This window comes from Ostrea edulis, chromosome 10 (genome assembly GCF_947568905.1).
Source record: "Ostrea edulis chromosome 10, xbOstEdul1.1, whole genome shotgun sequence".
NCBI lineage: Eukaryota > Metazoa > Mollusca > Bivalvia > Ostreida > Ostreidae > Ostrea > Ostrea edulis.
The window spans coordinates 14,823,228-14,840,088 of record NC_079173.1 but is presented as its reverse complement, the minus strand read 5'-3'; the positions used below and the strand labels follow the sequence as shown (position 1 = coordinate 14,840,088).

Genomic DNA, 16,861 nt, shown 5'->3' with positions numbered 1-16,861 from the left:
CCCACCTCTGGTACACCCAGGGGTCCGTGTTTACCCAACTATCTATTTTGTATTGTTGTAGGATTATGAGATTGGTCAGTGTTCGTTTTCTTCATCATTCTTTATATTACTTCAAAACTTATATTATATACCCATCAATGTTTGTTTTTTTTATACCGTGGATTTAATGGAGTGGGATCTGATTTTCCGGATCACCACACTGTGGTGTTCGGATTCCGTATCAGTATACTCTGAAACTGATGCCGTCACAATGACGTCGCAATGCATCAACGCAACGTTTTTTGTAGAAAATATTGACCGCGTCACAAACAAAACTGTGTATACAAAATATGTTTTCACTGTATGTCTGTTTTTTGGTTGTTGGTATTTTGTTTGGGGTTTTTGGGGGGTTTTTTTTGGGGGGGGGGGGTTGGATCATTTTGATTACATTTATTATCTTATAAATGTGGATTTAAAATGCATACGGGGATATATAATAAATTCATCATTACTACAGTAACTTGATCCAAAGAGTTGGATCACGTCTTTTTGACAGGCGCGGATCATTAGATAAAACTCGATGTTTTGCGTCTCGTGTGATCTGATGATCCGCGCTTGTCAACACGACGTGATCCAAATCTTCGGATCAAGTCACTGTAGTAATAATATTTATTTATCACTAGAACGTTAAACAGTCCGCTGGTATTCCTGAGATGTTGGAAAAAATAATAACTAACCTTGTACAAAGCTACTTTGTTGTCCATTGGTCTGCCACATAGACTTCCACCATCCGACATAGACTTCAACTAAAATTGTAAGATATGAAATGTAGACCTATAAAGAAATAATCATTGATATATACTGTATAGGCATTCTCTCTCTTTCTTTCTTTCTCTATCTGTTTGTTTATGGGTACATGTATGAGGGGTTCCATGTAATGCATTAGAATCAAAGAAACAATGGTCGATTGAATTTGGAGAGGAATAAAAACAGTTGCAAACAAAAAGAGATTATGAAGCCTTTGAGGAATTTTGCAGTCCTTTGGCGTACTGAAATGGACTAAATTGGTTATAATGATTATTTACAACAAAATCAAGTATACTTGACATTGTAACATTTGATTTTCTAGAATGTGTTGATGAATTGCAAGTTAAGGATTTTAGTTGTTTATATTTTGATATAAATATGCCGATATCATGAACACTGAGAATGAAAACCAAAAATACTCATAATATACGTATACTGTCTGATGACCTGAATCAAACTACAGACTTAAAAACATGGTCATTGGGGGAAAATGGTGAAATGTATTGCAGATTGATTTAATTGATAAAGATTTAACTCAGTTATATATAAATAGTGTTAACAAAGAAGACGCTGAGTGTCTCTTTACACGTATAACAGATGTGATGCTAGAAACTGCAACAAATTATTTGGTATACAAATTGTAACATCAACAACACACTGAACAAAGATAAATGTAGTCATAATAAAATTTGGTTTAATTCTGATTGTTATAATGAATCTTATCAAAAATTTCAGATATCAAAATTATTGTAGAAAGTATGGTTATATAATTTTTAAAGATTAACTTTGCACAGCTGAGAGAAATTATAAATCTACTTTAGATGAGTTTCTTCAAATATAACATTATTGTAAAATAATAAGTTTTATGTAATCGCGTTCGTAGAGTGTGATGTTTCATTTAGGGTTTTTCATGGTTTTAGCCTGACCCCTATGTTTTGGTCACGTGACGAAAAGTTAGCGTCACTTGATCATGGTTATCAGTGGAGCTTGTAGAAAATTCTTGCCAAATTATTACCCCACCCACCTTCCCTGACGCTCACCGAGCATTTTACACTTTGTACTCTTGGGCATTTTGTTTTTGAACGCCAATTTTGGGTTGTATTGTATATGTGTTTTTACACTTTTTTCTCTGTTTTTAAATCTTACAGTATTTTGTTTTAAATCAGGGGAGATCATCAGGCAACTTTCATTAGCAACAATGTATGATATATTTATGGGTGATCTCCCCTTTTTACAGTGTCATTGTTATTTCTACATTAATTTGTTTTTATATCTGGAGAGATCACTACGCAATTTCAAGTAGTACCAATGTATATCTTTCTGGGTGATCTCCCCTTTTTACATTGTCATCACAATAAATGACAATTCACACAAATAATGTTGTGTCTTACTGTTGGGGTCAGAGCAACACGTTTCTGTGATCATTAAACGGGTATTACATAAATACCAATGATATGATGTGAAAAATTCGGAAATTAAAAATGTTAAATCCGAAAGAGTACTGTATACTTGTAAATAGGGAAAATACAAACAAAAATTGCCTTGTACATATTTCTGATTTTTATAGATATTTTAATGACATAATTACAATTGATAATGAAGATGAAGTTCAAATTGATGTTTAGTTAGATTGATTGATGTTTTCCACCACTCTCAGTTATCTGGTAACGCCTAGTTTCTATTGGTGGAAGAGAGAACCCAGATACAATGTACCTGGGAAGAGACCACCGACCTTCCGCAAGTAAACTTTGAAACTTTCTCATTTACCGGCGCGAGCGGGACTAGAGGTGAGAGGCCGTGTTATATTGAGCGCGATGCTCTAACCCCTCGACCACGGAGGCCATTGTTGAGTTAGAAACAAGTGACGTAAATATAGATGATGACGTATTGCATGTATAAATGCCTTAGAAAAAAATCCGGCTTTTTATTAGCACACTTAATATTGAGAAGGCATGTGGTGTAGATGATATTGTTAACAAGAAAAAAAATAATCCATTGATTATGTGATCCCACTCTATTCGAAGCTTTTTAAACATTGTATTTCATGCAGATATTCTCCCAGTGGCATAATTGATAGGTACAATTGTACCAATATATAAAACCAAGGGCCTTCATACTTTTTCCATGAAAGGTGAATATAACGAACATTGATCGATCTCATAACTCCTACAAGCATACACAATAGATAGTTGGGCAAACACGGATCCCTGGACACACCAGAGGTAGGATGAGGTGCCTAGGAGGAATAAGCATCCACTGTCGACCGGTCACACCCGCCGTGAACCCTATATCTTGATCAGGTAAACGGAGTTATCTGCAGTCAAAATCAATGTGCCAAGAACGGCTTAACAATCGGTATGAGACACGTCCGACAGCATTTGACCCAATGATAGGTTGTATTGACGAACTGGATCGTTATAACGACCATAGGATTTGCGAAATGCTGACTTCAATCGAGACTGTTGAAACCCCTGTACCTTCAACTTGTTTGTCAGTAGCTAACCTTGATTTAAAACCTGACTATACGTATAACAAGCTCTTGAATATCGAATCAATTGAGATATATAAACACCATATGCAGGTAATATGGAATATTGCTACATAAATATGGTGTAATTGACGATGAAGAACTCATCCCTTTTGCCATACAGTTGAATTATAAGTTTCCCGTTATTGTCTAAAATATTTCAATGAAATATGTAAGTATGAAGCACAAGTGGACGACTTTGTGGTGTCCTTTATTTCGAGCTGACAGGGATATATGAAATCGACATATGAATGAAAGTTATTATTGTTATTAGACAAAATGTGATCGATGTATCGAAATGTCGAATTGAAGGCCACAGCGAGATATTTTTCTTCTCACGTAGAAGTTTTTGAATAAATTCTGCTTCATATGAATATAGAAGCAAGTCAGCTAACAAAGGAGCACCATTCGTGTCAATGGGAATTTCAACAGACTGTTGGGAGACCTGGTCACCAAAGACCACGACAATATTGTCAATAAGGAACTCTACCTAATTACAGACCTATTACCTTATGAAGTTGTCTCGGGAAATTATTTACATCAATTTTTTCGAAAGGGTTGTATGCCTTCTCTAATATGCATGACGTTTTATCCGAAAATCAAGCTGGATTTAGACCAAAATTTCTACTTTTGATCACATTTTTACTTTATATTGTTAAAAAGACCTATATCAAATGGACAAAAAAAAACTTTATTGTGCTTTTATAGATCTGAAGGCGATGTAAGGAGGATGGTATTGTGAATGAAAGTGTTAAACTAAAGAATATCAGGGGATGTTTCAAAGTAATTTTAAATAGAATGAAAGTAAATCCAATAATTGTCAAAACAACCTCTCATTGAGTCAAATGCTGACTGAAGTGTTTCTTTCCGATTGTCGGACAGTTCTTGTCACATTGATTTTGACTAAGGATAACTACATATGTACGATTGTCTGATCGAGATGTGGGGCTCACGGCGGGTGTGACCGGTCGACAGGGGATGCCTACTCTCCCTAGGCACATGATCCCACCTCTGGTGTGTCCAGGGGTTCGTGTTTGCCTAGCTATCTATTTTGTATTGCTCACAGGTAATGAAATTGATCACTGTTCGTTATCTTCACCTTTCATAATGCATGTAATGTTGGCATGAGACAGAGTAAAAATATCTTGCCTTTTCTTTTTGCGCTATTTGTAAATGATTTAGAAGAATTCCTTTCTACAAATGGCGTCAATGGGCTTCCATACTTTACAAGTGAAACGGAAAACGAACTGAATTTATATGTCAAAATACTTGTAAGATTGTATGCAGTCGACACAGTATTTGTTGCTGAATCCAAAATGAATCACAAACATATCTTGATATCTAATTTATCATATTGTAATACCTGGAAACGTCTGGTAAACATTGATGAAAGGTGAAAATAACAGTGATCAATCTCATAAATGTCGTATCCAATACAAAATAGATAGTAGGACAAACAGAGACCCCTTGACACACCAGAGGTGGAATCAGTTGCCTAGGAAGAGTAAGAGTTCCCTGTCGACCACTCACACCCGCCGTGAGCCCTATATCTTGATCACATAAACGGAGTTATCCGTAATCAAAATCAGTGTGCCACGAACGGTCTAACAATCGGCATGAAACACGTATGATGCATATGGAAAATGAAAAATGTTGATAAATTATATATAAATTTCTTGTGGGTAAATTTCACGAGGGACGTCTATTAGAATAATTGTGGAATGTCTAATATCTTGAATATATACTAACTGGGTTACATGTATCTTTAATGTTAAACAAAGGTTGGAAGATCAGTTTATTGAAGACTGGGTTTCTATATGTTAGGAATCTTCTTTTTTTTAAATCTTATTTTTAAATGTCAAGAATATGCATTGCCGTATATTTTAATATATAAACAACAAATATTAACTAGCTTTTAAACTACAAATAAAAAATAGAAATGGGAAGGAGGATAGATATGTATCGAAATCAAAGAAAACGTAATATTTGCAGCTCTGATATTGGAGATGAGATGCATTATATTCTTATTTCTCCTGATTTTAATGATCCCAAGCTACAATATATACCAGAAACATTTCCTGTTAGACCTAATGTTATCAAACTTCATAATCTATTAATTGCATACAAAACTGAAAATTATTTTCGAATGATGTAAATACAGACAATTAATTACTAAGATAGTAAACCCTCCCGTTTAAATGTATGAATAGTTTATTTTTGTACATTATTATCAAGATTGCGATATATATGTATATGAATTACTTGCACATGCGTAAATATTGTTCTGAAATGCGAGTTTGATATGTTCTGTGTTTTGTCAACAGCGAATGAGAAATAAAAACTTGAAACTTGATCAGTTTTGTATCCATAAGAACAAACCTTTGCTTCGGAAGCACACAAAGTGGAAAATTTACTCTGACAGAAGGAACACCACGTGATGTCTTTCCATGGAATCTTCCACCAGTTGCTGAACAACTCGGCGTCTTTTTTCATCTTTCTAGTAGGAGATAGAAAAATAACGAGTACCTAGTCGTTCGCGCCAAAGATCATACGTTTACAATATAGATGCACATTGCTTTTTCATCATGTGTACTATTGTTTATTACACGATTGAATAATTTAAAATATCGAAACCAGTCATGACCTTGTCAAAAGTTTTTATAAACGCAGATTTGCATTGTTCGGCCAAAACTTATATCAAATTGACCATCCAAATGTTTTCAGTGTTGGAAGAGATCGTCATATGATCATGGACCTAAACAAATAAAACACTCAACACCTACATACGGGTAATATTTGTAGTTATAATGCATGATGACGAGTATCCATTATGGCACTTTTAATGACTGGTAATAGTGCATTTCCTCCCTGTGTGATGCAAAACAACAGGATGTTGAATATGAAGCGTGTCTGTTACATCAAAGGTGCTTATCATGTTTTGATTTGAATTCAAGATGTATTATCATGTCATAGGCGACATGTAAATTATTGTATCATGTTAATAATTAAATTCAAAGCTTCTTAGGCAAGGTGAATATAACGAACAGTGACGAATCTCACAACTCCTATAAACAATATAAAATAGATAGTTGGGCAAACACGGACCCCTGGACACACCAGAGGTGGGATCGGGTGTCTAGGAGGAGTAAGCATCCCCTGTCGATCGGTCACACCCGCCATAAGCCCCATATCCTGATCAGGTAAACGTATTATCCGCAGTCAAAATTAGTGTGCCAAGAACGGCTTAACAATCGGTATGAAACTCGTCAGACAGCATTTGATCCAATGATAGGTTGTATTGGCGAACACGATCGTTATAACGACCATAGAATTTGCGAAATGCTGACTTCAATCGAGACTTATAATTTTTATTATATTTTTAATTAAATGTGAGGTGTCTCTTTAGGTTAATATTTTCACAATATAGATTCTGAACCCATTATTCCAAATTTAATGTACACAATTAAATGATACATGTATATATGTTACTTAGATTCGCCCTGGTGGTTGTTCAAGGAGTGTTTTTAAAAACGTCAACCTTTTTATGAGCACGATAGTGGGGACTATACGTTCTATATAAGAATACAAGAAAACAACCATTAAAATATTTTATTTTCAAGAGCAACAGGACTACGATTAGTCACATTAACATACCATGACTCAATAACAAAACATAGGGATACATGCATATCAATATTACTAAGATGGTCTTATTCATCAATCTTATAATTCTTATAAGCAATAACCGCCGTGGTGGTCTAGAGGGAGAGCGTTTGAGCAGGATGCGGAAGGTCAGGGTTTGAATCCTGACCACGACAGATTTAAGTCATTAAAAGAGGTAGTGACAGTTCTATCGCCAAACGCTCGGCATCAGGTGTGAATGTCACGGGACCTTGAAAATAGATGTTCCGTCTCACAGTAGGTGACCGTAAACATCGAGCTTGGACCTAAATTTGAAGCTATTCAACGGTCTTGGTGACGTCTCCATATGAGTGCAAAATTCTCGGGAGGGACGTTAAACAGGGTACAATTAATCAATCAATCCTATAAGCAATAAAAATTTAGAGTTGGGCAATCACAGACTCTGCATATACCAGAGGTGGAATCAGATGCCTAAGAGAAGTAAGCATCTCCTGTCGACTGGTAACACCCACCGTGAGCCCTATTTCTTCATTAGGTAAACGGATTTTTTCCGTCGTCAAAATCAGTGTGAATATTGATTAATTGATTCTTTGCTGTTTTCCGGCACACTCAACAATTCATCAGTTATCTGGTGGCGCCAAGTTTTTATTGGTGGAAGAGAGAACCCAGATACAATGTACCTGGGAAGAGAGCACCAACTTCACCCAAACTAACTGGGAAACTTTCACACTTACCGACGCTAGCGGAATTCGAACCCACGGTGCAGAGAATGTCCTAAAAATCGGTATGAAATAATAACGATTATAGAGCTGCAGAATGTTAACTTTAAACGGGACCGTTGAAACTTCTGTACTATCATCTTGTTTGTCATATAATAGCTTTGAAAACAACATTTTGTCACTTTAAGGCAAACTGACAAGAATAATTTACCAATGTACCGCCATTCTAGACTCTTTTGTTGTATCTCGCAACAAAATACTTTAGAATGGATATATAGAATATCACACTCTAATGTTGATCTCGGACCTGGGATTGGCCCCGAGAGTTGATCTCGGCCCGAGCCTGTAGGACGAGGGCCGAGATCACTCGAGGGGCAATCCCAGGTCCGAGATCAACATTAGAGTGTGATATTGTTTATATCATATACCTAAAACACAACAAGTTGATAAACATTTTTTTTAAAATTGGGTGGGTGGGTGGGGTGTCATTGACCCAAACATAAATACATGGTATACTGTACAACGATATTTGACTATTTCATTCCTTCAGAGAGTTTACTTTAATGGTTACGTTTCCAGTACTATTGACATTGTGAAACATGCTAAAGTCTGGGTTTTGTAGCTTTATTCCATTGCTGATTTTTATTTATTTATTCGGATTTACCAAACTCGCCCGTTTTAAATATTTCATATAATTTGTAAGAGTTGTAGAACTTTGTTTACGTGGCGTCATCGTATGAACGGGAATGTTTACAGATCTGATGCTGCTATTTCTTTGCTTAAGGAATGTTACCTTATACTGAAGTAAGTTTTTTTTTTTTTTACCGTTTCCCATCTGTTTAGCATCTATAAGTCGTTCAAATACGTCGGAAGATAATGGTTCTACTTTTCTCGTTTTATTGCCAAGTCCTCGGGATTTTAGATTTCAGAAATCGTTTTAAAACAGTTTTCTACATCAAATTTGCTGTAAATTAACATTTTATCTCCATTAGGACCGGGGATTTCTGAAAATGCTTCAGTATCATCCTCCATAATCCTCCTACTGTTTCCTGTCACCTAGAACGTTGATTGTTTTGAAATGAAGTTAAATGTGTTATTGTTCTAAATAAACAATTGTTACTTGGGTTACCCCCCTTTGCTTAGATACTCGCTACAATTTAGCGCTGTTTTCAAAAACGTTTTTATTTAATTTTTCTGCTTAAATTAAATTTTGTCGTGGAAGAAAGTATTATATATGAAAAAAATTGTGTCTAACATCATTTTTTCATGTAGTAATGTTAGATTTCAAAAGATTAAAGAAGAAATAGCCATTTGAAATTTGAGGGCGAGACAGCCCCTTGACAACGGGCCGAGACAGAGATATATCGGCCCTTCGGGCGAGACAGCCCTACCTACTTGCAGCTGTCTCACCCTAGCCAATATAGGTGTATCAGGGCTGATACACTACTAGGTATATGATATATAAAAAGTAATACAGCAAACATGTACATGTGTACATGAAATTGAACAGGATGGAACTTAATCAAATACGTTTTAAATGTCCAAAATGCCATATACGATGCCAATTGATATTTTCATAATTAAAACAATTAATATTATAATAGTTGTGTATAAAGATAAAAAAACAAAAGATACACATGTTCTTCCAAAGAAAAGGTTAGTACTGACATTACAATGAAATCGAAGATCTTAACGCAAATTATGTCACACTGATTTAATGTCTGTTATATTGTTGATAATGCCTCGCTCATATAGAGGGCATACTATAAAACCTGGTCTGCTCCCATTTTCCTGGCCTGGCCTCAAAATTGGCCTGGCCCCAGTTTTGGCCTCTAATTATACTCCATCCCAAATTTTGGCCTGGCCTCAAAAGTTGGCATGTCCTCAAATTTGGCCTCTAAAAATGTTTTGGTCTCAACCCCAACAATTTTTTAATTCAAAATCTTGATTGAATTCATTGATTTATTATTGATTGTAGTTTTTCAAAGTCATAGCAAATAAATCATAATTGTAAATGTGCACTTTAGAATAATCATGAACGTAACCACCACTCTGATTAGTTTTATGGTCTATGGTCGTTATAACGATCTAGTTCGTCAATACAACCTCGTATTGGGTCAAATGCTGTTTGACGTGTTTCATACCGATTGTTAAGCCGTTCTTGGCACACTGATTTTGACTGCGGATAACTCCGTTTACCTGATCAGGATATAGGGCTCACGGCGGGTGTGACCGGTCAACAGGGGATGCTTACTCCTCCTAGGCACCTGATCCTACCTCTGGTGTGTCCAGGGGTCCGTGTTTGCCCAACTATCTATTTTGTATTGCTTGTAGGAGTTATGAGATTGATCACTGTTCGTCATCTTCACCTTGCATTGAATATCTATTGATCAGTTTATTGAATAAATCATTTTATTTTCCCTTCATATATGTAGGTACTAGTACACACCAACACAGATTGCACAACTAATGAAACAATTGGCATAGTGATTTTTTTCAGAATTATCATTGATTTGATTGATTTATCATTGGTTTTGTTTTTTCAAAGTTGTTGAAATAAAATGATATATGTACATTTGAATAAACATGAACTACTACCAGTCTGGTTGATTTTTTTGATTAGTTTATGGACAAAATTATTTGCTTTTCCCTTTCTAACTTTTGTACTAGTACACCAAAAAGTATACTGATGAAATGATTGATTTATTGATATTTTTGTATTCAATAGAATTCAATTTGATATCAATTTACATATTATAAAAGTGTTACAATTATGTTGTCATTATATTGAATTCGATTTTAAGAGCAGCACACATTCAGAACAAAGTATGTGGTCTTAATGTTTTCAATGTGCAGATAGCACGTATTTAGTGTTAATTTCCAGAGCATGATGAATGACATTCTTGTTTTGTTTTTTTAAATCAAAATAAACACAGTGAAATGTTTGCTAGCATAATAACAATAGCCAATAAACTAAGGAATTTAGATTTGTATTTTAGTGTTCATTTATCTATACTTTACTTTGAACAATGTACAGTAAAACTCTCATATAGCGAATTTCTGCAGACAGTCTATAAAAAATTCGCTATAGGCGTAATTCTCTATACACCTATAGCGAATTCATAATTCAAATATAACGAATTCGTTATAAAACTGATTTGTTCTACATGTATATCATTTGTATAAGAAAGCAGCAATCGATGTACTTGCGTTTGTATTGTCTCTTAGAGAAATTAAGCCTTTGTATTTTCGAGAACTATTTTTATACCAAGAACTATACACACTGATTTATATATGATAAATTTTCTTGAGCATGTAGAAAGAAAATTGTCAACAAAATTATGTGCAATACATACAAATAGTTTATTGCAGTAGTCATTTACTTGTTGCTTTACACAAATAAAGAAGTGTACATCAAATAAATGCAATCAAACTTCAAATTTAATTAACGAGAATAGTAAACAATACCGACAATATATTTGTTAAACGTATGTATAAGTATTATTTTGCGTTAACAACCTCTTTTGAAAAATACAAGCAGAAATTTTGTAATAAGTGTGGGTCCTTTCTGGCAATAGAAAGCAATTGTTACAAATCACGAGAAAAAAGATTCGTTATAAAAGGTGATTTTATGTTCATGTTTACTTCAAGGGGAATAGAAATTTACTTCGTTATATCCGTAAATTCGCTATATCCGTGTTCATTATAGACGCAGATTTTTATATAGAATATATAAAGAATTTGTCGGGGAAATCCATTTCACTTCGCTATAGCCGTAATTTCGCTATATCCGTGTTCGCTATATTCGAGTTTTACTGTACATGTAGATTAACACGGATGTGATGTATTATAAATATTTCTTTCTTGATTTCAAGATTAAGTTTCAATACTCATTGCAAAAGTGACAAGTTCCCATGCTATGAAGGCCTGCCCTGTCGGGATAAAGGGAATATCTATCACCATATTAAAGGATGGTGATGAAAACATTTGCTGAAGTTGGAAATTACATTATACAGAAACAATGGAGCAGTCCAACATTTGCAAATAGGGTGTGTTTGATACAACAGAAAATTTTAATTAGTAACTAATTTTATGATTGAGCCTAAGCTAAATAAGGTATACACAATTATCTGTCTGAATTTTAAACATTGTGGGGGTTTTTCTGGTTTTGTGATAAAGCATTAGTAAACAGAACTCATTACAATTATTACATTGAATTTGTCCAGTGGCCCTCTTCCTATTTTATATCATAGCCTGCATTAGTTAACCAAAAAGAAAATCGTTTGTACCTCTATCTAACCACTGCAACAGCTACATCTAAGCAAATATCAGATACATGTAATGCTCATAATATTGTTTTATAATGGAAAAACAAATGTTTATGCATCTACAAATTCACAAAGTGCAGCTTTATTTTTGTGTTTTACTTTTGAACGTTTTTAGACCGTCATCAAAATCATCTTTCATTCTGATAATTATTGAAAATAAACATTATGTGCAGAGCTGTGTGACATTTCAAACCCGTATCTCGTAGAGTAACCTCAACCCTGATCCGTGCTGTAGAACTCTGTGTTAAAATAATATTTTGTAAAATACAGTACTATTGTTACATGTTTATTTCAAATAGTTTAAACAAATATGAACATCCTTAATTTATCAAAGTTGTAGTTTCAAATTTGTATGATTTTTGGTAGTATTTTTATACCTAGATATCAAACTCATTGTTCTTATCAATGAGAGTGATGGTGGTACACTACATTGCAGTGTGTGAAGTGTGAGGATTCATCATTACGCTAGTGTGAATTTGTTTTTTAAATTCATTATCAATAAGTGAAATGGATCATTAGTAAAATGAGAGTTTTCAATGTGCATATTTACAAAACAACACAAACATATCATTTACGTTCAACAACTTGGAAAAATCAAAACCAATAATAAACAATGAAATTAATCATAATTCAGAAAAAAGTCAATAAGCCAATCGTTTCATTAGTTACGTACTAGTACAGATGTTAGAAAGGGAAAAATTATTTAATCAATAAACTGATCAATAGATATTCAATAAAATCATTCAGATTGGTGGTACTTCATGGTTATTTTAATGCGCACATTTACAAAATAACAAAAATATAATTCATGTTCAACAATTTTAACAAACAAAATTAATAATAAATCAATGAAATCAATCATAATTCTGAAAAAAGCACTATGCCAATCGTTTCATTAGTTGTGTATACATTTTTGGTGTATGCAAGTACATACAGATATGAAGGGAAAAGAAAATGATTTGATCAATAAACTAATCAATAGATTTTCCATAAAATCAATCAGATTGGTGGTAGTTTATGATTATTTAAAATGCACATTTACAAAGCAACAGAAATTTATCATTGATCTGCAATAACTTTGAAAAACTAACACCAATGATAAATCAATGAATTCAATCGAAATTTTGAATAATTTTTTTTTCTAGTTGAGGCCAAAAAAATTTTAGAGGCCAAATTTGAGGTCAGGCCAACTTTTGAGGCCAGGCCAAAATTTGGGATGGAGCATAATTAGAGCCCAAAATTGGGACCAGGCCAAATTTGAGGCCAGGCCAGGTCAGTGGGGCCAGGCCAGGTTTTATAGTATGCCCATATTGAGAAGGCATAACCTGCATGTGAAGTACCACCGATTTAGACTCGTGCTTAGGGCAATATTAATGACGGGTTTTTAACGTGTCAACGCATGTCGCGAAAATCTGAACATCTGTTTTTAATATCCTATCCCAAATACTCACTATTCTCACTTCTAGATTTCGAGCGTTTGGTGAAGGAGCAATCACTGCCTGTGTTTACCTCTCAGGCTTGACGTATGTCGGAGCTCCGACTCACGATCTCCCGGTTATGAAGAGAATATTCTACCACTAAACTACCACAACCGGTATGTTGTAATCTGTCATACAATTATTATATAAAGTGTGGATGTTATCTTACCTGTACACTGTCAGCACGGTGATGCCAAAAATTAGAATTATTATCGAAAATGCAATAGAAAATGCTTGTACCAATGGATTGTCTGTAAAACAAAGAAAGAAAAATGTTGGACTTCACTTAGTATTGTAGCAAAATCAGTATGTAAAAGAACGACCCGACAATTGGTATGAAATTGATATGAAACACGCCAGACAGCATACGAGTTCATGACAGATTGTATCTATCAACGAGATCGTTATGAGGAATATACAGTCTCTGAAACGTTCTGCTTTCCCACTCGAACGGTCAGCGCACGGTGAACGCACGCAGAGCGAATGGTGAACGCAATTTGGTAAACGGTGAGCGCACGATGAACGCAAAATGGTCTATTCATTCGGTATATTTCGGATTTTTCACTTGGATTTCATTTATTTTATGATTAGGTAGGGGATGTATCATATGGACACATCTGTTTGTTCATTTTTGTAAAAGTACTGTATCTATATTTCTCATGAAATGATTGTAAATTTCATATCAATGTACGCATCAATCATGCACAAACAAAAGTAAATTTCTATATACATTGTTTACAGTATTACATGTACAGATATATGTACATGAAAAGTAGAAACGTATTCTCTATAATATTTACAATTCTTCACGTTTTCATAAATTATGAATATTGGTGTGTCATAGCGATATACTACATGCAAGGTGAAGATAATGAACAGTGATCAATCCCATAACTCCTATAAGCAACACAAAATAGATAGTTGGGCAAACACGGACCTCTGGACACACCAGATGTGGGATCAGGTGCCTAGGAGGAGTAAGCATCCCCTGTTGACCGGTCACACATCCCGTGAGCCCTATATCCTTATCAGGTAAACAGTGTTATCCGCAGTCAAAATCAGTGTGCCAAGAACGCCTTAACAATCGGTATGAAACACGTCAGACAGCATTTGACCCAATGATAGGTTTATTGACGAACTAGATCGTTATAACGACCATAGAATTTGCGAAATGCTGACTTCAATCGAGACTGTTGAAACCCCTGTACCATCAATTTGTTTGTCAGTAGCTTACCTCGATTTAAAAACTGACTATATGCAGAACAAGCTCTTGCATATCGAATAAGTTGAGATATATAAACACCATATGTAGGTGATAATGGAATATTGCTACATAAATATGGGAAATAGATTTATTTATCTGGTAGTGTATAATATGTTTAGGCCATGCCAATTTGTAATCTAGTTCGTCGGATTCGCCGCTTCTATTTGTAACAAATCCAAATTATAATATTATCAAAAAATAATATCCGCCCGCGTGTTAAAAAATATCCGTAAATATTTTTTTTAGTTTTTACAACAAGCGCACAAATAACCTTGATGTATATGCTGACAAATGACAGACGCGCGGGCTCTCGAGAAATTTCCTAACAGTGTAATACGGTTAAGTTATTCATGATGTCTATCTTAATATGTACGATACTTCATAACACTGGATTGGAAGTTGTTCCTTATGCTGGAATCGAACTGGAAGCTGATGAAACTTTTGAAGCGCTATTCGATGCCACTATTTAGAGAACATTGATAGCATATGATTGATTGTTTGATTAGCCTATATATTGACTGAGCTGAAGTCTCTCTTGAGAATATTTCACTCACATGAAGACGTTACCATTGCCGGTGAAGGGCTGCAAAATTTAGGCCTATGCTCAGCGCTTATGGCACTGAGGGATCTTTATCGTGCCAAACCTGCTGTGACAAGGATCTCAGTTTTTGCAGTCCTATCTGAAGGACCTCCCCATTTATTCGCCTCTTACAACAAGCAAGGGGTACTGATCGATGACTATTTTAAACCGGACCGACAGTTAACGACAAATTCACAAAAGGTTTGGTGATGTCATATCAAAATTCAAGAAAATGCTCAAAGCGATGCAATGGATATTGCATTTGCAATGAATGTCAAAACTGGATGTGTCCCTAGCAATATGCATATCTCTGAATCGAAAGTTTGTAGAAATGAAACTTAAATAAAATGCTTCAAAAAGACCTTATCAGTTAATGTTGCAAAGTACATGTATTAGGTATAAAGAAAATAAGTTTTTGAAACCTGAAATACTTCTTATTTATTGTAAACTATATCAACAAAGTTGAAAAATATTAAGTTTATGTGGTAAACAAATGATATCTGATGATTTTAGATCTTTATTTTTAGGCTCCCGCTTTTTAAAACCACACTTAATTCAATTAAAAATATTTATATTTCTTGTATTCGCTCGCCTCATAATTTTTATCTCCAAAATTAAAAATAACATTTGTAAAATAATTTCGCCCTCTCGCCTCACTTTTTTTGTTTGAAAATCCGAAGAACTATTTTACAAATTGGTGTGGCCTTATGCATGTACATGTATAATCTAATAATGCATATGTTCATATTTTTGATATATAACAAGTATATGTTTATTTAAATAGTGTTAATCCGAACAAGATATGTCTGCCTCCCCGTTGTATCTTAGGTGGCGATAACGAACATTGTTCAATTTCATAACTCTTATAAAGAATTCAAAATTCTGAATAGGGCAAACACAGACCCCTTGACAACGCACAAGTAGGATTAAGTAGTGGGGGGGGGGGGGGGGGTAAGCATTCGCTTTTGACCGGTCATATTCGCCATGAGCCCAGTGCCTCAATCGGGTGAACGGAAAATTTGTATTTTATAAAATAGATCACTGTTCGTTATTTTCACCTTTTCACTGTTTTATTTTGTATTTTGGACTATGATTTACCCTCCATATTGAAACACTCTGGTGCCTCCCCAGTAAATCCACATGGTGGTTTGTTTGCAGGGGGTCCTTTGTTATTTGGCCAATGAATTGTGTTGGAATTACTGAGATGAAATTCACCAAAAGCTCCATATCCAACACGCTGTAAATACAAAATATGTCGATCCATACAGTATACGAGAGAAATACTGCACATGCGTACCGATTATAGCGCAATCAAATGTCCGCAAAGTTAGAGCTGAAATACCATTTAGTGTAATCCTGATTTAGTAATATCCCATGTTTAATAACTAATTTTATATCTTATCTCAACTGTAAAGCGATATTGTGTATTCAATTTTAAATAGTTGATCACTAGATTCGAATGCTTCTGTTTCATCTATCAACTATCGCCCTATGCTGGAATTTCCTCAACTGGATGTCTAATATACATTGGTTTACC

At 34.7% G+C, this 16,861-nt stretch overlaps 1 protein-coding gene across 1 annotated transcript in view; it reads right to left on the bottom strand.

Moving 5' to 3' along the window:
• Positions 1-16,861, bottom strand: part of LOC125666890 (atrial natriuretic peptide receptor 1-like) — a 50,965-nt gene that overhangs the window by 15,066 nt on the left and 19,038 nt on the right. Inside the window, exons 6-9 of the mRNA XM_048900216.2 lie at positions 16,423-16,561; positions 13,650-13,731; positions 5,693-5,810; positions 717-785 (exon numbers count right to left, since the gene is read on the bottom strand). Coding sequence (XP_048756173.2) covers positions 717-785; positions 5,693-5,810; positions 13,650-13,731; positions 16,423-16,561 — 408 coding nt within the window. The remainder of the gene's footprint in view (positions 1-716; positions 786-5,692; positions 5,811-13,649; positions 13,732-16,422; positions 16,562-16,861) is intronic.